Source organism: Sceloporus undulatus, chromosome 2, assembly GCF_019175285.1.
Source record: "Sceloporus undulatus isolate JIND9_A2432 ecotype Alabama chromosome 2, SceUnd_v1.1, whole genome shotgun sequence".
NCBI lineage: Eukaryota > Metazoa > Chordata > Lepidosauria > Squamata > Phrynosomatidae > Sceloporus > Sceloporus undulatus.
In genome coordinates, this window is record NC_056523.1 from 183142121 (window position 1) to 183165518 (window position 23398).

The 23398-nt window shown below is 42.5% G+C and overlaps 1 protein-coding gene across 6 annotated transcripts in view; it reads right to left on the minus strand.

Moving 5' to 3' along the window:
- The window catches only part of HDAC7 (histone deacetylase 7), a 266897-nt gene that overhangs the window by 38443 nt on the left and 205056 nt on the right, over positions 1-23398 (minus strand). For all 6 annotated transcript variants that reach the window (XM_042448009.1, XM_042448008.1, XM_042448013.1 and 3 more), the window contains 9 exons: positions 21178-21293; positions 18834-18956; positions 18007-18116; positions 14644-14766; positions 12658-12841; positions 9327-9532; positions 8391-8582; positions 7361-7592; positions 5305-5438 (listed from right to left, as the gene is read on the minus strand). In XM_042448009.1, coding sequence (XP_042303943.1) covers positions 5305-5438; positions 7361-7592; positions 8391-8582; positions 9327-9532; positions 12658-12841; positions 14644-14766; positions 18007-18116; positions 18834-18956; positions 21178-21293 — 1420 coding nt within the window. The remainder of the gene's footprint in view (positions 1-5304; positions 5439-7360; positions 7593-8390; positions 8583-9326; positions 9533-12657; positions 12842-14643; positions 14767-18006; positions 18117-18833; positions 18957-21177; positions 21294-23398) is intronic.

Consider the following 23398-nt stretch of genomic DNA (forward strand, 5'->3'; position numbering starts at 1 on the left):
TCATTGCAATTCCTGATCTTGGTTTTATTTTCTCAATCATTTTTATGGGAATGAGTGTTTTATGCCTATCTGATGCTATAGAAAACTAGAGGAGAGAGTTATTATTTTCTAATGTTAATGGTTTCTTCCATTGTGGCTTTTATTTTTATTTATTTTTTGCCCCTAATAAACTGCCAAAACTAAAGAGGATTCTTAAAGCTGAGGACCTTGCATCTCCATTTATAACAATCCCCCTTTATATTTTTAAAATGTAATTATTGCCTGAAAAAGGGCACTTTTAATATACCAAATGTAATATTTGTATGCCAAAGAAAATTATATATATCCAAAGGGATCTTGCAGCATCTTTGAGTCTAACTGTGCAAAAGTAGTTGTCTCATAGACATTCTTCGACTTAAATCTACTTCATCAAATGCAAGCAGAGAAGGCTGAATTGGCACTGCAGAAATAATGCAGTTGACACTGCTTTAACTGCCATGGTTCATTGCTACTTGTAGGTTGGGTTTTTTTTTTTGTGGCACCAGAGCTTTCTGCCAGGGAAGGCCAAAAATCCGACAAAACTACAGACCCCAGAATTCCATACTATTGAGCCATGCAGTTAAAGTGATGCCAAACTGTATTATTTCTACAGTGCAGATGCAGCCCTTTTCTACGAAAGCTTATGATACAAACCTCTTTTGCACAGTTAGGTCCAAAACACACTGCAGAAATAATCCACTTTGAGATGGCTTTAACTGCTTGGGCTCAGTGCTGGGGAATCCTGAAAATTGTAGTTTATTGTGGCGCCAGAGCTCTCTGACAGAGAAAGCTAAATGTCTCACAAAATGACAGTTCTCAGAATTCCCTAGCACTGAGCCAGGGAAGTTAAAGCTGTCTCAAAGTGGATTATTTCTGCAGTGTGTTTTGGATCTTAGTCTCAAAAGTGCTACAATATCTCTTTACATACTTATATTCCAGACTAACACAGTAAGGTCTCGGAAAAGTATACATAATATGTTTTAGGTTCTTAAAGTAACAATGCAGAGTACATTAATACCACATTTCATTTTTTTTCTGAAAATTTCTACTTTTTCTTGATACCTCCCCCCAATGTGTTTTTCCATGGCTTCAAAATTTCTGGAAACTTTTAAATCTCTAGCACTGTACCATAAAACATGTCATCTTGCCCTGCTCTCTACTCATGAGCCCCCCCCCCCCCCCATTTCTCCTTACGCAGTGGACCCTTCTGTCATTCTCCCTTTTTTTACCTCTACTTCCCTCACCAAGATGCCATCATTCTTCAGCCCTAACTGCCTTTCCTCCGGGTTCTGTGGCATGGAGAACACACACTGCTCTTGCCTAGCAACCAAAAAACAGAACAGACAGCCATATCTGCCATTGTTATTTCAGAATGGGCGATCCAGATCCAAAGTAAGGATCTTAGAGCCTGGAAACCATGCCCTATGAGGAGCATCTTAGGGAGCTGGGTATGTTTAGCCTGGAGAAGAAAGGGTTAAGAGGTGATATGATAGCCCTGTTGAAATATCTGAAGGGATGTCATACTGAAGATGGAGTACATTTATATGCTGCAGCTCCAGAGACTAAGACTACTGAGTTCAAACTACAGGAAAAAAAGATTCCATCTCAACATTAGGAGGAACTTCCTGACAGTAAGAGCTATTTGACAGCAAACCTTCTTTGGAGGCTTTTCAACAGAGGCATGATGGCCATCTGTTAGGGGTGCTTTGATTGTGTGTTCCTATATGGTAAGGGGTTGGACTGGATGGCCCTTGTGATCTCTTCCAACTCTATGATTATATGAGATGTCCATTCAACCCAACCTTCCAAAAGTGGACAATGCCCCTTGATGATATTCAAATATGGCCTTTTGACTAGAAAAATATTTGAACAAAATTACATTTTTGAGATAGTGGTTGTGGAAAGTGGTGATTTTAAAGTCTGCTCCACAGGGCAGCAAGAGAGTAATGAGACAGCTACCAATACAAGAATATGATCTAGAGAGACTCTTAAGAGTTTTGAAAGAAAAATAGTTCTTCATAAATTTCTTGAGAGTGCAACTGCTTTGGTGAACATTCACATCTGTCGAGCATCTGTGAAATGGGCGTCTTCAAAAAACGTGGTGGTGCTGACTTAACGGGGCAGGATTTACAGGGCATGAGAAATGTTTGTTGCTCAATGAGTCAACTGCCCTTTGAATTAACAAGGGCATTCAGCAACACTCCTAATTCGTTTATTGTTCAGGCTGGGGAACAAACATGTCAGTGGTGGAAATATGCATTGTCTTTAAAGTGCATCCTTGGTGTCTGGCGGAAATCCCTGTGATGGGAATTTGAAGTGGGTATGGAGGAAAACAGCAGCAGTTAGGGAATGGGGACAGGGACATGCTGTAACTCTAAAGAAAGTAGATTTTCTGTCTTTCATCTTGGGCTGCACTCCCAACAAAAGAGAGGTTTCATAATTTGGGTTCCTGACAGCTTTTTCATCCTAAAATTATCCTTTCCTTCCTTATTCTTCTGTCATTAATCTTCTTCAGCTCATGCAAGCACCATTTTGGGCAAAAGATAGTCCATTTCTCCATTTCTTGTTAATTTGTTCAGGGTGGGGGGATTAGAGATGGAAAGGACAGAAGCAGGGAAGAATATGGAGTTTTAGCTTTGACAACTTGGCTCTCTTGGAGGAAGGGAGTATTCCATTTGTTTAGAATAAAAGCCCACATTTAAAAATATATATATATGAGATATCTTGGAGATGGGATCCAAGTCTAAACATTAAATTTATTTATATTTCATATGCATGTAACCTGATGGTAACTTTATATATAATATTGTTTTTAGTAATTTTGTGTATAAAACAAAGTTTGTGTACACTGAACCATCAGAAAGCAAAGAAAATACTATGGAGATTATCGCATTACCTACGCTGTCGGGATGGACCTGGGATGTAACTTTCTTAGGGCAGATCTTATCGCATTCACCCATCACTGGGCAGTATGCAGCCTGTATGAACCCGGGCATCTCCAGGCTTGTCCCACATATTTTCAAGAACAGGAAAATCTTGGCACCTGGATTAAATACAGACTGCATACTGCCCACCAATGGGTGAATGCGATAAGATCCAGCTTCAAAAAGTTACATCCCCGGGTCTATCCTAGCAGCGAAGCTAATGCAATAACCTCCTATGTCAGCCTCCCATGTAGACATTTTTGAGTTTTGGAGAATTTTGGAGTTCTACGTTCGGAAGCCCCAACTTGTATTTATACCACAGAAGAGCTGGGGACCATTTCACATTACACACTTTCAGCACTATGATTCTAGTTTAATGAAGTTTGCTATTTTGGGAGGGGTGTGTATAATTCTCAGACAGAAAGCTTTAGGATCTCCCCAAACTACAAATCCCACAATTTTATAGGATGAAGCCATGGCAATTTAAAATGGAATCATGGTACAGTCGGCCCTCCTTATTCGCTGCTTTGACATTGTGGCTTTGATTATTATGTAATCAATAGGAATAATAATAATAATAATAATAATAATAATAATAGGAATCTCTGGTTCCTCCAGTATATCTCTATGGCTAACTTTCACAAAACAATGCATTTGAGGACCATGAAGATGTTTGTAACTGTTTGTTTTTATGTGCAATAAAATTTAATTAACAAAAACTTGCTATATGTTTGTAATATAAAAATGCAGCATGCTGAGCTGACAATCACAGCTGTGGCTTCCTTGTTTTTGATGGTCCATTCTATTTCTATTGTTCATCATCACCACATGAAAGAATTATTAGAAGACTCTGAAATTAAAATTTGCCCATTGGATTTGTCTAAAATAACCATTATCTTGGGACGTAAATACTTGTTTATTTTATTCTCAAATGCTAAAATGAAACATTACAAAAGGTTTCTTCCTGCTGGGCTTGCATACAGACATCTTTGCATGTTGCTCAATGATTTTAGATGAAATTCTTCTGAAAGCCTATTGCTAAATAACTTTTTGTTTTCCTCTATTTTTTTCTCTCTATCATGTAGGGCTGAAAAAAAAAATCTTGCTGAAGATGTGGCATTTTTTTAGTCAGTTGTCTCAATCTGTCATTATACCTTTTTTTCAACATCAAGGAAAATATTTTCAAATCTTCAAATATTCCCTACCACAAATCTAACAGCCATAAGATGTCACAGGGGAGAGCTAGATCTACAATCACTGCTTCCTTGAAGTTTCTGCACACAATGAAACAGGCAAATCACATTTTTTTGGTGTGTTTAAATTTTAAAGTGTAAATCAAGAGTTCCTGTTGTCTTTTCATGTTATCAGTACCAAACGTCTGTACAGCTGGCAGAAAGTCTATTGCTCTCCTGTCTTGGGGAGATCGTCTGAGCTATTTGTTGCTGTTGTGTGCCTTCAAGTCACTTCTAAATTATGGCGACCCTAAGGCAAACCTATCATAGGATTTTCTGAGGCTGAGAATATGTGACTTGACCAAGGTCACCCAGGAGTTTCCATAGTCAAGCGGGGATTTGAATCCTGGTCTCCAGAATTGTTGTCCAATTCATCAGCTGAGGTCAACTTGTTTTTTTTTAGCAACTTCTCCAAAAAATGGCTTGCTTTTTCAGCACAAATTATATGCATCTTTAGGAGAAGGTTTCATGGCTTTTTATTTACTTATTTTCCTTTTTTATTTGCACCTGGAAGTGCACCAGGCAAAGCCGTGGTGCTCCTCAAATCTCAGTGACTAATTCCCATGGTTGTAGAAAATGCTATTTCCCTCTGCCATCCCTTTCCTTGCATAAATAACTATTTTTCTCCCTGTGCCCCCGATCTGAAGGCCCAAATCAAGGAATCAAAACCCAATACAGGTTGAGTGTCCCATAGCTGAAATGGTGGAACCAGAAAATTTTTTGGATTTTGGAATTTCTTTTTGAAATCGAGAATATTTGCAAATACATAATGAGATATCTTGGAGATGGTACCCAGGTCTAAACATAAAATGCATGTATGTCTCATATACTCTTTATACACATAGCCTGAAAGTAATTTTTATACACAATATTTTAATTAATTTTATGCCTGAAACAAACTTTGTGTACAAAGACCCATCAGAAACCAAAAATGTCACTATCTCCATAGAAAAAGTTTTGGATTTTAGAGTATTTTGAAATTCAGAATTCCAGATAAGGGAGATTCAACACGTACAAAAAATAAATAAATAAATAAATAATAAGCCTAGAAGTCTTATTTGAAGCAGCAAGAAGACAATCTGTGAGGAAAAACACTCCCAGCATAACTCTTGGCCTGCAGTGCCCCCTACCTCACATTGGTTGCGTAGACCTCGTTCCTGCAGGCGAGACCAGATGCTCTGAATGCGACCGGCATGCTCAGGGTGGTTGCTGTTGTCTCCGCATGAGCACTGATGCTTCAGCATGACAGAGTCATACACAATTCCTGCAATGAAAGGACAAGGGCACCGAAGTCACCCATAAAGTTTTTTCTGGCCACTTTTCTCTTGGATCAGTTGAGTTCCTGGAACTGATTAGAGCATGCAAACCCAGCACATTGTACAACCTGTCCAGGATGTAGTATAAACTGCAGGAGAGGAAATGTGACTTTAAGTATTTACTCTTGTCGGTAAACTTTCTACAGATGGACATTGCTGATGCATTGTATAATTTTTTTGTCAGCTACCCTAAAAACATGTATGCTGCAAGTTACAAAATATGCATTTTAGAGTCAAATGAATTAACAATAAATTTAATCGTCAAACTACCATATATACTATATATGGTACTATTTTAGGGTAGCTGATACTATAAGTTGACCTCATGTATAAGTTGAGGGCAAGTTTGAGGGCCAAAATTATGGATTTTGATATGCCCCGTGGATAAGTCGATGGTAAAATTTAGGAGCATGAAGCAAAGGAAAATGATGCCAAAGAACTTACAAGATTCTATCAGGCATAAATGTTTGGGCTCACCTTTAAGGATGGATGGATAAGAGAGACAATGTGTCAGTGCTTCATTTAGGTTGCAAACTGTAATTGTAAACTGTGCTAAGAGAGTGCTAAGTTCACTATTAGGCACTATAGAAATGTAAATGATATTGCTATTGCTAGGTGCTCTCAGGATGGATAAAGCTTTTGCTTTTCTGCCATTCTACTCACAGAAGAGGATGGCTCCTTTTTAAATAAGAGTTATTAAAGTACAGTATTTACATTGGCCCATGGATAAATTGATCTGTTTTTTTAATCCATTTTTTACTACAATTTCTGGACTTCTACATGAGTATACATTAGTAACAACAAGAACAATTCTAGTCTCTAACAAGTTAGGAAGTACTGATTTAGCCTTACCTTTCCCAATATTAAAATCTTTCACATAACAAACCATTAGTTCTCTATGGGTTTTTCAAAATATGGCTCAACAGTCACAAAATCAGCTTCACTCAACTGCACTCTGAAGTGATACAGTCAGACTCTTGAAAAGTTGCCTGTTTAGGCTACAACTCCAGTGGCCATGTTGGCTAATGGATTCTGGAAGAGGCAGTCCAAAAAGGGGGCATTTCCTAGCCATGGATATAGTCCAGTATGAACTGTATGTAACACACATTATTTCTACACTTTTCAAGTAGCCTTAAATGAGGCTTGATGAAGACATAATGATGTTTGGCTGTGGTTCATGGTGTTTAGGGGCCTTTGGGGAAAATAACCTATTTTGTATGTGTTTGAGGTGCAGCCCTTCAAAGTCTCCTAGGGTGTATGTGTGCACTCCTTCACCACCCACACCTCCCACAGCCCACTCCTGATACAGTGGGAAATCGTCCTGTGCTCTTCCATGCAGGGATTAAACCCTTTGTACCACAATCAAAGAACAGCAAGATCTGCTCCTTCTTTCCAGTACTGTACTTCTTTGCAATAACTGAAATTATGCTGTGGAACCACAAACACATATTCCAAATTCATCTAGGAATTCCAGCTGTCTCAGTCAGCATAAACCAATATATATAAATTTATTATTTATCAAACATAATAATCAAACATAAATCAATACATTTTGACAGGCTACCAAATTTACTTTGGTTAATTTGAACACATAGAGGTGTTCTGGTGCTAGCAGAAGCCCTTAACTCTGAGAAAAAGAGGCAAAAAGAATCACATTGCTGCAATTTCTGGTAGGAGTCCTCTCTCTCTCTCTCTCTCTCTCTCTCTGTGTGTGTGTGTTATATAGTTCTGACTTATGGCACTTCCCAGTAGCCCCAGCCACCTTGACTAAAAGTAGGGAATTGTGGGAGCTGCAGTCCAAACGATCCAGGGGGCCATTGTCTGTCCATTCCTGTCACAGGAGATCAGAAATTTGTGTGGGAAATTTTACCTGTGGTGAACCGTGGTTTGGTAGACTGCTCCTGTACAGGGGTTGGCAGGGATTTGGAAGATGTATCCTGGCTGGGCAGGGAGGCAGTGGCTGGGGCGGGTGATGAATGAGCTCTGGAGAGTGGCCGGTGGCCTCCACGGGTAGCAGGGATCAGGAGTGAGTCGGCAGGAGGCTGTCTCCGGAGAAGCTGGTGCTGCTGGATACGTTGCTGCTGCTCCCAGGCGTACTGGGCCTGTTGAAGGGATTAAGACAAACACCATGTTATAAGGGGAACCCCTTTCTCTAAAAACTAAACTGGCTGTTGCTTCCATCCTGGTCCTTCCTCAACCCATAGCACATGGTACTGTGCTTCCATGTTGTCTCTGCTGATGCTGCCCTCTGGAGATTTCAATTGATGCAGACATCTCATTGGCTTTTTGGAAGCATCATATTGTGAAGGGCAGGGCAGTAGGAAGAAAAAAAAAAGAAAAAAGGAAGGAAGAAGATAAGGGGGGAGTGTGAGAAGGAAAGAGAGAGAAGGAGAAAGAGAGGAAGTTAAGAAGAGATTGTGGCATATTAAGGTGCATAAACTATGGCCAGATATGCATAGAAACCATCAAAGCAAATCAAAAGGCAAGGTATGAACAAGGTATGATCAGAGCTTATCTGATCTTGGAAGCTAAGCAGGGTCAGCCCTGGTTAGTACATGGATGGAAGACCACCAACAAATACCAGGTTGCAGTAGGCTATACTTCAGAGGAAGGAACTGGCAAAACCACCTCGGAGGATTCCTTGTTTAAGAAAACTCTACAAAATTCATGGGGTCGCCATGAATCAACTGGTGACTTGAAGGCACATACAAGCACACATGTATCTCACCTTGCTTATCCCTGGGAGATTCACAAGCTGCCATCAAAATGGAGCCTGTTCAGCCCTTTGTGAATGAGAGATAGAGAGAAAATGATAGGAAGAGAAAGGAAAAGGGGAGAAATAAAGGGTTCCTTCACATGGGGCAAAATGCTCATTTCCTCCTCCTTTTCCCTTCCAATACCTGCTGAAGGACATGTTCCTCTTGAGGCTGGCCCAGTCTGGCACTCCTTTCTGCCTCCTTACTGCCGCTTCCTGCTGACGAAGGCTCCACCTGGCTCTGAGGCAGGTCACTCAGATCTCCTCCTGCCTCCGCCTCCATATCTTCAGAAGAGGGGATCTGCTGCAGTCGTGGCTTCTCACTCTTGGACATGCGCTGTCGAATGACAAGCATGGATGAATCTGTCAACTCTGGTTTACCTCCGTTTCCTACTTTTCCAAACTGCGTGAATTTTGAGGCTTTTCCAAAATCATGGCGTGAAAATTTGTGAGCACTGTTCAACATTTCTTTTCATGCGTGCCTTTTGTTTTGTTGACTGTTTTGCCTAATGTGTACACTTTGGAAAGTAGCTTCCTTAAGACAACGAATAGATGATAATTTCATGAGTGTAACCATTTCTGTGTGTATTTTTGCCCCACCGTATGCATTTCTCCACCCTTTTTTACTGGAAAATTCAACTGAATTTCAGTTCACCTCTCAATTTGATTAGGTTTGTCTGCCTTTCTATGGCACATGAAATTTCTCCACACTCCACACATGTAAATACATTTAGGCTGTGAATATCATATTGCAATTTCAAGGTATAATTTTCATTTTGCTAGCTGTTTATGTCACAAATCTTGGCATGACATTCAGTGATATATGAGAATTACGATTTATGAATAACGTCAGTACAAAAAACATTACTAAGGATTCTGTATGGTGTGGTATGGGAGGAAGTCAATGGGGGAGTGACACCATAGGTTAATGCACCAGGTGACACCAACCTTAGTGATACCACTGATCTTCACCAACAATGCATAGAAGGACTGCCAAAATATCAGTGCCTCTACACATACTCCCTTCTCTCCCTTCCTCCCTCTTTCTCTCTCATTTGGAAAAGAGAAAACCAGAGCCCACCTTGCCCAGCAGTGTCTGCTGCTTCAGCCGCTCAAGGAAAAGGGTGTGATGTTGCTGGTAGGCCAGCTGTTGTTGTACGGCTCTGGAGCTGGGTGGCAGGGGCTCTGAACGTGTCCGTCCCAAGGGCTTGTGGATCGGCACTGAGAGCCGCTCTGGGGGAAGCACCGAATGGCTGAAGTGAAAGGGAACCGTTCCCAGACCTGGAACTGCAAGGTGGGCAGACAGAGGCATAAAGGTAGGAAAGGAAAACTCACATTAAGGTTAAGGGCACTATTCACTTGTTGTGCTTAAGGGTTTGGTCTGGCATGAGATAAAGAGACCACCCTTACAATCCAATGCCTATTTTCTTGCCTGAAGCAGGCTTTATGTCCACAGTACATATGAGGCAGTTCAAGAAGCAAATCTGAGTGTTTCTTTGTGAAAGCATCTTCGTTTTACTGTTTCTAAATCCACAAAGCAGGCAGACTCTTTGAAAACATGGATGGCGCTTTTAGTGCGTCATTCAGTAGGAGTCCTGCTGTTTTCAGACTGTCCTCTCAGTTTCTGTCATGTTTGAAAAATGTAAACAAATGGACAAAAACAGAGTCTGGATTTTTAAAAAAACAATAAAATTTGGAATTCTGCACTGATTAAAGCACCTAAAGCTATGGACATGCCAAATTCTTTGCTGGTATTTGATTTTAGGAGATTATACATCACCGGCTATAAACAATAGTCCTTAGCATATTCTATCTCTCCTTTTATTACAATTTTTCTATTTTCTCTCTCTCTCTATTTTTTTTTTTTTTTTGCACAGTATCATTTGTCTTTCTAAATCACAAAAGTGCAATCCCAGTTCATGCAGTTACATCTCCTTCTCATTAAGTCATCCAACCACTTGAGATTTATGTCTGCTTTGCCTCAGCATTCCTTCTCACTCACTCACAAAATTATTACAGTTAACATAATGGTCTGTTCTTTCTTGAAAGTGGTCACTAAAAGGGTAAAACATTTGTAAATTAAAAACAGGAAAATGATACTTTAAACACGCTTTTGTCAGAACTTCTGACAATTATAGGGCAGAGTAGAAATTAAACATGAGTGCCAAGGAGAAAAACCAAACAAACCAAAACCAAAAAAAGAAAAAAAAAAAGGAAAGAAAAACAGAGGGGAATGAAATCAAAAGGCCTAACAGAGCCTTCTCCAGACATAAAAATGGTGGGAATACAATTAGCATGAATGTGATTCTGCCCATGCCTACAGAGCTAAGTGGCAACTGTCAAGGTTGGTGCAACATTGCAGTTGTCTATTCAGTGGAACTTGCTTCCAGAAAACTGGGTGTAGAACTGCCAAAACACTGGGAAGGGGGGCACTTGAGGAAGGAACCCAGGTCCCTCCCTTCCTTGTTTTCTTTTTGTCAACCATAAATACACGCAGCTGCTATGCAGGACCTACAAAATTTATCTCTGTGCATTAACATAACTTTAGTGGTCTCTGGGTACAATGTTAAATCACTCAGGATCTTTCAAGGAAGACAAAGCCCCAAATAGAAGGAAGATATAAATAAGGTAGGGGAGGGCAATTATTTTGTTTCTACATGCTAGCTAGGGCTGATGGAAGTTGTAGGCCAAAAAATTTGGGCAGCGGTATGATTTCCACCCCAACATAAGAGCACAAGCAAGAGGGTTTATAGATTTGTGGGTAACCAAGCAGAGAAAGGAAGAACTGTTTTCGATGGAGGAAAAGAAAAAGAGTACCATTTGGAGGAACTGAGTTTTCTTCTAGAAAAGAGTTTTCTTTTAGAAATAGGTTGTCTCAGTACAAAAGATTATTCATTCATTCAATTATTCATTAATTAATTCAATTTATGTCCTGCTGTCTTCCTGCTAGGTGACACAAGATGGCTTTAAAAAAACAGTTTAGTTAAAAATATACTATTACAAACGTTTTTTAACAAAAATAAACATCAGTTCTATTAAAATACATAGTTAAAACAGTTTTAAAATATTTTACATTTTAAAGCATGATTAAAAGCATGCAAAATAATGTATAGCTGTATACCTCTTTGAACCCTTCTCTGCCATATGATTAATCAAAGGCCTGCCTAAATAAAAAGGTCTTAACCTACTGAAAAGGGGTTAAGAAGATCAGGGAGGAGGCTACCTGATCAGGGAGGGGGCTAACTGAGGCACAGTACAGACGGTGCTCAAGTGCTGTGCTGGTGCTATACTAGGGTTAAGGGACCGCGCAGCAACCGCACGGTCCCTAACCCTAGTATGTACAGGTGACGTAACAATGGCAGCGCCCTGTATACATTGTTATGTAAGTGCTGCACGGTGTCCGCATGCTGCCGTGTGGCACATATGTAATGAGCGTACAAGTGGCACACTTGTTACACCGGCCCTGCGGCTTTAAAAGAACACACTTTTTGCAGGTTTTTTTCCCCTCCACAGGGAAGCCACATGGTTTGGCGGCTGCGGCTTCCCTCCAGAGGAAAAAAGGCCATCGCCAGACCAGACATTAAGCAAGGTATGTACCAGACATTAAGCAAGGTATGTACCGGGCCTCAACCTCCTGTGGGAGGGAGTTACTCAGTCTAGGAGTAGCCACTGAGAAGGCACTCTCCTGTCTCCTCACCAGGTATGCCTGTGAAGGTGGTGGCACCAAGAAAGCCCTCACCAGAAGGTCTTAGACCTTTATCACACCAGCCTACAGTCCTGTCACAATTGCACAAATTTAAGGATGGAAGAATACTGGTTTGGCATCATTTTTTATCACACTTTCCCCCATGATAGCGCTTTGGTAATCTATGGTTGTGTGATCTATTTTCTACACTGTCAAATGCACGTTGGCAGCTGAGATAGCTGATTCCCCAGACCCTCCCAAAGCACATTGACACAGCAGCCCTGTCCTGGGGGTGGGGCAAGTGATCATGGCTGTCAATTGTTTCCCTAAGTTGGCTTTTGAATGAATGTGCGCACAGCAATTGACTTAGGGAAGGTATTGGCTGCAGTGATTGCTGTTATCTACCCCTATCCAGTTATACAGTTATCAATCCTCAATCTGACCTACCTCACACGGGTACTCATGAGGATGAGCCACCTATGTAATCATCTTATTTGAGGAAAGGCAGGACATAAATATAATGAGAGAGAGAGAGAGAGAGAGAGAGGGAAGGAAGGAAGGAAGGAAGGAAGGAAGGAAGGGAGGAAGGGGAAAAGACAGATTTTTGTTACTCCTTAATACCTACAACAGCCTCATGCTGATCTCTTCTGAACCCAAACCTGACATCATGTTAAAGAAACATTTCACTGCCCCATTCACTTCCATTACACAAGGACTCAGTACTCACCTGTCACAAGAGGAGGATGGGCAAGTGAGGGCTCCAGAATGATCACAGGCTGAAGCCGAGTGGATAAGGGGCTTCCAGGCTCATGTTGCTCCAAGCTGGTGGGCAGAAACAGGGGTGTGTGGGTGCTGGTGAGGACAGGCACCTTGTGGGCAAGGCCTGGGAGTGTCCTGTGATCTCCATCCCCCTAAAGACACACAGAAAGCTAATTGGATAATATGGATAAAAGAGCACTTCCTTGAATCCACTAAACTAACTTATCAACCCTCAAATGGTTGACTTACCAGGGATCTTATTTTCATCAGTGGTGAATAGAAAGAAGACCATAAACTCTCGCAGTACTGCTGGGCAATTTCTGATGGTCTTCTAACTGCCTTGTTAGGCTGCCGGGATTCCCCCCAAAAGATAGCTGGATCTTGGTACAACCCACCATGCTCATTTTACATTCTTAAGCTCGAATGGCTATATGGAACCACTTCACTCAAATTAACTGTGTATAAAAAACTATGAAGAGGATACTGAACTCACTTTGTGCATTTCTAACATGTGGAGTATCACAAGAAACAATATGATCTATGAACGACTGAAATTAGTCTGCCCCTGCTTCACTTAGTCCCTAAACTGGAGAGCACAATGAACACTGAACGTCCAAGTATGCAAGATCTTATCAACAGAAAGTTTGTTGTTGTTGTGGGTCTTCAAGTCATTTTGACTTATGTTGACCCTAAGGTGAACCAATCATGGGGTTGGGTTTTTTTTTTTTTTTTTGCAAGATTTGTTTAGAGGGAGTTTGCCATTGTCCTCTTCTGAGCCTGAGAGTGTGACTTGCCCAAAGTCACACTATGGGTTTCCATGGCCGAGTGAGGTTTCAAACCCTGATCAGCAGATTCATAGTCCAACACTTACATCACTATGCTGTCTCTCAACAGGAACCTATATACCAGATATATCCAAATCCTGCCCAGCAAGGGAGAAGGGAAGGATTTGACTGAGCACCATCCACTTCACGGTTGTCCAACCTCAAGGTGTCTGCACTTCCTGCCCTCAGTGAAATCCACCCCACAGCATGGGTGTGAGGAACATCCAGCCTTGGGGCCAAGTCAGGCCTTCTCCCAATCTGACCATCTCAACTTCCTCAGATGGTCATGTTCTCTTCACCAAAACACATCATTTGGTGGGTTCCCAGATTTCACACAGGAGTCTGTTTTTAAAAGTTGAAATGTCTCTCCTAAGGTTTAATTGCTGCCAGTGAGGGTTTTATGCTAGTGATGCTGGTACTCCTGTCCCCATCCTTTTGCTTTTGGCGCCTTCCATCAGTGCAAAGGTTTAGGATGCTTTAGCATGGCTGTTTCAGAGCAGGTGTTTCTGCATGGCCATTTCAGTACAGCATGCTGAACTGTCCCAGAGAAGATGTTTGTAACCCAATTCCTAACTCTGGCACTGGCACTCTGACCCTTATCCTAACCCTCTAATCCTGCCAGAGCATCAATATAATCCCCTAATTCCAAGACTGGCACCCAAACCCGAACCATAACCTAAATGATTTGAATGCACTCAATGCAGCCTCAGAATGTGGACAATGTCATGATCAATATGCATTGTTAATGAATCTGGGGAAATAAATGAGTACAAATTAACAAATCTGGGACAATGATGGAAAAGCTGTGTTGAAATGGCTGCACTAAATCATCCAGTGCACAGTGGAATGCAGGCCCCGAAGTTCACTCATATTGAATGTGGACATTGGGCTGAGAAAAGTCATCCCTCTTTGCCACAGCATGAGAGTCACCACTGAAAGAACAGCACTGGGACAAAAGAAATGCCCACAGAACCCATGGGAACTGGGGCATCTTTCCCTTTTCTACACTTGACAAAACTATTTTCTTTTTTCTTTCCTTGCCCCCTCTGAAGATGCTTTTTCAGGGACACCACCAAAAATAATCACTGAAACTCGTTGAAAAATGTTTATTTCTTCCTCCACAATCTTACCCGGGCAGGTGCTGCTGAAGAGGCTGGTAGTCCAAGGGTAAGTGCTGGGAGGGAGCCGGTGGGCTGAAGAGCAAACTGGGCCAATGAGCTCTCCTGCATCCTCAGACGCTGAGCTAGTGGTGTCTGAAGGAAAAATGGAAAAATATTCACAGAATTTAGCAGGTGTAAAAAATGTTTGGAGCCACAGGGAAAATGTGTCACACTGATTTTTTTAAATTTTGTCACTGAATCTGGTAGCCCATCTGCCATGGAGCCACTGCCATGTTGCAAAGGATTATATGAATCTTCTAGGGCAGTGCTTTTTGGGTTATGTGATGTGGCAATATTTTCCTCCCTCCATTGTGCTAAGAAAAGCATTATATTTTTCCCCATTGGGTACAGTGGTTTCTTTCTTTCCTGGAAACTTGCTAAGGAACAGCAGCCAATAGTTCAAGGATGGGCACCACTCCAAGGACCACCAATTTGAGTAGCACTGTTCTAGCACATCTACTCACTTTTTAAAGGTATCCCAAACAGGGATACAAGGAATTCTCCCCTCTCCCTTTTTTAAAGTTCAGTCAGAAAGGGAGTTTCACCACATTGAAACAAGACAGCTGTGAGATTATTATTGCATTTTGGAATGTTTTTGCAGAAAGAAAGAAAGAACCCTGTTCACACAAAAACTTGGTGTTGATGAAAACCCAACATTTTTGTCTGTGAAAAAAAAAAGTATGCACAAACACCAAAGATGGGTTCTAAAGGCAAATTATTTTCTTGCAATGTAGAAAAATAATAGAAAATGTAAAAAATGTCTTTTCATCTCATCCAGTGGGGAAATAAATATTTGAATTTATTCATTCTGGCAGACAAGAATGAAGAAAGTGAAGATTTATTTCCCAAACATGAATGAGAGCTTGCTAGCCTCACTGTCTATGTGGCAAGGGTGGACCAAATAAAGCTTTCTAGAATGCTCTGGCAGCAGCTGATGTCAAAACCATTCTTTGAAGCCAGAAAGTACAGTTTAAGTTATATCCAGTTTTAAGTTGAATCTCTTCAGTAATCTCCCACTGTTTGATATACTTCCTGTTTTTGTCAAAGATTACCCCCCCAAAATAGATGACAGCAAAGTGAGAAACATCATGGGTAGCGGGGCTTCCCCAACCCATTTCCATGGATCTTTGTGTGCACTGCACCACTCCAACCCACTTCCCAGTTAGGTAACTATTTAAAAATTAATCCCCACAATGGCCAATTGTGCACCCATGATTTGCCCCATAAATGTGATTCCCCTGGGCCTTCATTTCAACAAAATTAATCCCTAACTGTCATCGTTCGGCCTCTGAGGGAGAGAGAAGGCTGGCCCAGTACCATCAGGGGCTGGCCTGGAGAAGGAGGCTCCTCCCTCCCTAACTATCATCTTTCGGCCTCTGAGGGAGAGAGAAGGCTGGCCCAGTACCATCAGGGGCTGGCCTGAAGACAGAGGCTCCTCCCTCCCTAACTGTCATCGTTCGGCCTCTGAGGGAGAGAGAAGGCTGGCCCAGTTCCATCAGGGGCTGGCCTGAAGAAAGAGGCTCCTCCCTCCCTAACCGCCCGCCCGCCCGCTTTCCACCTGGGCAGGAGCGGCCCAGAGAGACTCTTCCTTGCTGCAGGAGCGGCGTTTCTCCAGGGGGAGAATCTGTAATCTGTACTGTATTGTATTTTCATTTTGTTTTGTAAACCGCCGTGATCATAGGAACGGCGGTATATACAGTGGTGCCTCGGGTTACGAAAGTAATTCGAAAAGCCTTCGTAAGCCGAATTGCCATAGGCGCTAATGGGGAAAAGCCGCGATTCCGTGCGAAAAAGCCGAAAAAAGCACCAAAAGTTTTTTCGTAACCCGAAAAAACATTCGTAACCCGGAACAATAATTCCCTATGGGATTTTTTCGTATCCCGAAAATTTCGTAACCTGGGTATTTCGTATCCCGAGGTACCACTGTAAATAAAATTTCAATCAATCAATCAATCAAAATGTCCCAAGGGGCTGACATCCTATTTAGAGTGCAAAAAGAGGCACATTTTGCCATTTAGAGGGGAACATGTTTTTGGGGGGATTGCAAGGGTTGGAGATATGTGGTGCTTTCAAGGGGGCTGAACTGGGATTCCTGCACGTGGCCCACAGATTGCAATTCACCAACCCCTGATGTAATGACATATAATTGTGAATTTGCATTCAGCTGTAGAGGAGCACATATTTTCAATTCTTTCCACCATAGCATCCCCTTGATTTGATTTTCCCAAGGAAAATAAAGACTTCATAATGATTTCCTTAATCATTCTCTGTCTCCTCTTTCAGCTAAATGTACCCACGGCAGAGGACAAGAAGAGATGGGTCCACAGAAAATAAAATATAAATATAGGCTATCTGAAAATATAAATATGTCCTAGTCATTGGCAATCCAAAATACATGGTAGGTGCTGGTGGCTCCATGCAAAACCTCTAGGTATTGTTGGAGTGCAAGTCCTATCAGTGCAAGTCCTATCAGAAGAGCCAGAAAAGCAAATGGCAAGAGATTATGGGAGCTGGAGTCTAACTGAAGGCAGAGACAGTGTGGTGTAGTGATTTGAGTGCTGGATGAGCACTCCAGAAGACTAATGTTTCAACTCCTTGTTAAGCCACTGAAACCCACTGGAGGACCTTGGGCAAGTTACATTTTCTAAGAATCAGAGGAAGGCAAAGGCAACCCCCCTTAGTGAGAAAGCCCGATAAGACCTTGTATGCATGGGTTAAAAGCCTCCTACCCCCTTCTGGTATCATCCTGTTCAGATGATGCAGAAACTTTGGTTCTAGTGTGGGCAGTTGATATATCCAGTACGTTTCACACAAGAAACAGAGTACAACATTAACATGGAGTAAAAAAAGCTTACCTGTTTTTCTGGATATCTGAGACAATCCAGAGCCCTTTGTTTCCGTGCCATGGCAGCTGTCTGCATGGGCATCCCACTGGGCAGCCTGGTGCATTTGCTGCTATGGGTCACTCATTATCAAGTCAGAATGAGGCTGTCAGCATGTGACTAGTGCTGGATGCCTCATTGTGACCTCAGAAGCTAGTGACTCTTGGTGGACACACCAGGTGGCCCAGCAGAATGCCCATGTCAACAGCCGCTGTGGCGTGGAAACAAAGGATGAGGATACAGGGGTAGCTTTGGGTAGTTGCTGGGCCAGGATATTTCAGACTGCCCCTGGAGTATCCTGCCCAGTGCAGAAAAGGTCTAAGTCACAGTCCACATGAAACACATAAGGACAACAAAACATCTGAAAGGCCTGATGTTTCTCGGCCCACAGGTCCATAGCCACAGATGCTATAGCGGTTTTGTCCTGTCTAGGATGCAATGAGGTCCTTACCTCTTGTGTCAGCCCTGGTGCTGGTGGCAGGGCTCCATGTTCTGGCACCAGGCTGTCATTGGGTGAACTGCAGCCAGACACAGGGGTGCTGCTGCTGCTGGGAGATGAATCTGTTGGTGACAAGGAACATGCAAGTTTCAGGATAATGAAGAAAAGTAAAGCAAAGGGGGAAACAGAAGGTCAGCAAGGCAGGAATGGAGATTGGCAGAGGACCATTGTATGGCTTGGATCAAGAGAATGGAACGTCTTCCAGCCTGAGGGGAGAATTAAAATTTTAGGGAAATTGTTTTGTGGGAGAGCTTTCTAGTGGTGGGAAGGGCTGAAGTCAAAATAATGAGATCAAAAATATCACACATAAGCTTAAAGCTCATCCTGCCAACAACCAAACCTTGTTTAGAGACATTTCAGCCTTTCAGAATTGGCCAGAATTGCACAACAGATAGAAATGTCATGGGGAAGGAGCCAGGTCATCGGAGGAACCCCATAGGCCTGGCTTTGGCCCCATAGTCATGGTGCTGGGAACATGGAGGTCTCTGGTTTGGGCTTCCAGCCAGCTGGTTTAGCTTAATTTCAAATAAATGTTTTCAAACTGAGCCCCTCCCCAAACTGGTCTGGGTATCACAATCCCAAAGTTGACTAATGAGGAAACCAGAAAACACAAACCATCCTAGCAGCAATGGATACTCCAATACACTCCAGAGGTGTCACATTACAACTCCCATTATTCCCAGATTCTTTCTGGTTTTAACGGGAGTTGTCTCTCTAGAGGGTGCTGGGTCTTCCAGAGCAAGTGCTCTTTGAAGAAACCCTTCCAGTCTTTCTCTCACCAATGGCTTCTGGTGGACGCCTCTTCAAGGAAGGGGGTGCACTTTCCTTGCGGGTCAGTGGGTTCTTGCGTCTCTCGCCAGCCTTCTTAGCCTTATAGCGTAGCTTCAGGTTAGGCTCGGATGCTGAGGCAAATTCAGACGAGAACACAAGAAATCATGTTGTAGGTTAGAGAGGATGTCTAGGTGGCTCAGCAAAGCTGCTTTCCACAATGATGACTGAAAATCTGTCACCCTCAAATATGAATCCCCCCATGATATTTTCCTTCACCTCAAAAATTGCAGAGGGTGAAAATTGCCCATACTTGAATTTTTCTATTTGCTGTGTTCACCTTCCCTTATTTCTAAATGCACAACTGACATTCTAAATTGCTGCAATGCTAGGAATTTGGGACTGAAGAAAAATTGTAGGGGAGGTAGTGGATCAGGCATTACCTCCCCAAGGGGACTTTTTGGCACCTGCAGGTCAGCAAATACACTTGTCAGCCTCATTACTGATGGTGAGGATATGCATCATGCTTGCAAGATAACTTTCATGCAAGGTCACAGGAATGCAGGGGACTCTTTTTATATGAAAACATAGCAAGGGTTATCAAGGGTGGCAGTGGCTCTCCGAGGTTTCAGACAAGGTTCTTTGTGGGTTTTTCGGGCTATGTGGCCATGTTCTAGAAGATTTTCTTCCTGACGTTTTGCCAGCATCTGTGGCTGGCATCTTTCTCTGAACATGCCAGTCACAGATGCTGGCGAAATGTCAGGACGAAAATCTTCTAGAACATGGCCACATAGCCCAAAAAACTCACAAAAAACCATGGATGCCTTCAACTTTACGTTTCAGACAAGGATTTTTTCTGAGGCATATCTGTCAGTACCAAGGATTGCATGTGACATCTCCTGCAGGTAAACCGTGTGCTTTGCCATTTAATTACAGGCTTTCCCTTCTTCTTTTTCTCACTATCCAAGTCAGGGGAAATGCAGGGATGGTGGCAGCATCAATAGGCAAACTAAGGGAGCAATGTTAATGCCTGAACAGTGACACACTAGGTAATAAGAATAAATTGATAATATAATAGTAATCTAAACAATTAACAACATCTGAACAAAAGCATTATTCCTAATTCTCTAATCTTACCTTTTGTCCAGTCTCTCCCTGCCTTCCTTCCTTCTTTCTTTCTTTCTTTCTTTCTTTCTTTCCCTTTCCCTTTCCCTTTCTTTTTTCTTTTCTTTTCTTTCTTTTTCCTCTCTATAGCTCCATCTGCACTGCAGAAATAATCTGGGTTGACAACACTTTACCTGTCACGATTCTATGTTATGCAATTCTGAGAATTATAGTTTGTGGAGGCACTTGAACTCTCTGACAGAGAAGACTAAATACTTCACAAAACTACAATTCCCAGAATTCCATAGCATTAAGCCATGGCAGTTAAAATGGTGTCAACTTGGATTCTTTCTGCAGTGCAGATGGAGCTTATGTGATTCTCTTTCCTGTTCCCAGAAACTATGGCCCAAAACACACTGCAGAAATAATCCCGTTTGAGACCACTTTAACTGCCCTGGCTCAATGCTTGGGACTCCTGGGAATTGTAGTTTATTGTGGCATCAGAGCACTCAGAAAGAGAATGATAAATGTCTCACAAAACTGCAGTTCCTAGAATTCCCAAGCATTGAGCCAGGGCAGTTAAAGAGGTCTCAAACGGGATTATTTCCGCAGTGCATTTTGTGCCAGTCTAAATTCCAGTCATCTAATCCTGCACGAGCAGAACTTTTACTTTATTTTTTTAAACAAATGAAGATTGTATATACTAGTTTGACACAAAAGAAACACTGGATGAGGAGGGAAGAGGAAAACAAAAGTCTACAAGTTCCATAATGGTTCTCGTGATAACCTTGTAGAAGGAAGATGAGTGAGGATGAGCAGAAGCCCAATGGAGCTGGCCTCAGCACAACTAATGGAGTGGGCTTTCCCCCCATATTCCACTACAACCTGACTGCGGACAAGCCAAGAAATTGCATAAAAATCTATTGCTGTGACTATCCAAGTGATTCCAGGTTTTCATACTGGATTTATTCTTTTATGCCTGCTGAAATCTTGCCATTGGTTCTTGCCTTTGTCTTTCATATTTTTGATCTATCCATTGAACCTGCCTTTATCGGCACTTCATTGTGCAAACTGAAATTGCTGATCATCTTTATCTCCATGCCATGAAAAGCTTCACTAGCTGTCTTCTGCAGGTCAGCGCATGTTGCTGTTAATGACACAGAAGCAGCAAGGCTGCCCCCTCCCTTTGTCATTTGGCAAACCTAGTTGCCAAAGAAAACTGTCTCACCCCATTCTGCTCCACCTTCTCACCTGTTTTTCTTAGTGGGAAGTGCTCTGGAGAGTCCCTGGAACTGTTGGAGACAGGAGGGAAGAAACTGGGAAGCACAGGGTTGGCTGGGCTTTCACGTTCCATTGGCTCCAAAGACCTGCATGGAGGAGGAAAAAGAGGCTGGCTGTTCACACTCATTGAGCAGTATGACATAGCAGTTAAGCAAATGAGCAACAAACTAGAAAGTCTCAATTTCAAATCTCTCCTCACCTGCGAACCATGGCATATAATAATTCATGGCCACAGAGGCGGTTGTTTCTCTTTATAGCAATAGCAATAGCATTTACATTTCTATACGACTTCATATTGAACTAAGCAGTCTCTAAGCAGTTTACAACATGTAAGCCAATTGCTCCAAACAAGCTGGGTACTCATTTTACTGACCTTTGAAAGGATGGAAGGCTGAGTTGACTTTGGAGCTCCTCAGGATCAAACTCACAATATTGTGGCTGCAGTACTGGCATTTAACCAATGTGCCACTAGGGCTCCTTTTTTGTATTTATGTAAATTTATACCAATATTAAGGTATTTACTTCTCTTTTAACCTCAAATAGAGGTAATTATTCTGCATGCCAAGAGTGTATTCTCCCACTGAGCAATGTCCTGTATCCAATTCAAAGTTCAGGGAAATTTCATTTGCCTTCTAAAGTAATTATTGGATCATATTCCTTAGACTCACCTGACATAGAGGTCCATAGGCTTTGCCTTCATTCTCATCCTTTTGATGCCAAATCCAAATCCAAATCCCTCTCTGTCTCTCCACAAATCTTTTGAGAAAGAAGACCTAACCTTCTTGCCCCACCTGGTCTTCACAGGGGTAATTGCAGAGGTATGTACATATACAGTGGGCCCTCGCCTTACGCGGGGATCCGTTCCGGATCCCGCCGCGTAAGGTGAATTCCACCTATGCTCAAGCCCCATTATAAACAATGGGGCTTGTGCATGGCGGCGCGGCGGCGCGCGGGGCGCAACAGGCGCATGTGCCCATTCAATTGAATGGGATGCGCCGCCCCTTCCGCCCGGCGGCTTGAGCGCATATGCTCAAGCCGTGTAAGGTGCGCCCGCGTATGACACGGGTGCGCTGTATATGTAGATGTGTGCTTTCAAGTCATCTGTCAACACATGGCAGCCCCATAATGCCATAAGGGTTTTCCTAGGCAAGGAACACTCTGAGGTGCTTGGTCCTCGCCTTCTTCCCAAATTTAGCATACAGCACCTAGTATTCCTTGGAGGTCTCCCATCCAAGTACTCCCATCCAAGTACTACCAAGCTCCTCCCTCCCTAACTGTCATCTTTCGGCCTCTGAGGGAGAGAGAAGGCTGGCCCAGTACCATCAGGGGCTAGCCTGAAGAAAGAGGCTCCTCCATCCCTAACTGTCATCTTTCGGCCTCTGAGGGAGAGAGTAGGCTGGCCCAGTTCCATCAGGGGCTAGCCTGAAGAAGAAGAGCCCTCCCTCCGGTCCATCTGCCTTGGTCCAGGCCTCAGAGGGAGAGAAGAATGCTGGACCTGATTCCTTCCCCCCCTCACCATTCTCTTCTCCTTTTGTGTCGTGTCTTTTAGATTGTAAGCCTGTGGGCAGGGAACTGTCTGTTATCCCCTCTATTGTAAACCGCTCGGATTCCCAGTGATTGGGCGGTATATAAATAAAACCTATTATTATTATTATTATTATTATTATTATTATTATTATTATTATTAAAAAAAGGCTGGGCCTTTTTAGCTTCCAAGATCAGATGGGAATTGGTGCCCTCAGGGCACTCACAAAGTAAACACACATATACAAATATGAAAAGTTAGAAAAGGTTTTAACCTTGTCCTCATTCTGGTGATTCTGTGCAAGACTGCTGCAATGTGGGTGGGAGGGTGCTTTAGGATCACTGAGGGAGGAAGAAATTAATAGCTCCCCTACTCGCAAGCAACCCCAAATGGTATTAGTACTTCCATCCATGATTAGTGGAATAGAAACAATGAGGCCAGCTTTCAAGGACACTATGGGCAGAGTGAAGACATCCCCCACAATGACCTAGTCAGGGTTGCTGGGCAAGGAGGGGGGAACTTGTCATTAGTATATTATAGGGACATCAGTACATGGAGGGGAGATACTGGCAGAGTGCCCTGGGTACAAATACGTTGACATGGAGGGTCACATAAGACCTGCAGGCTTTAAGTTCTTGACTACTATAGGGGAGAATAGCAAATCAA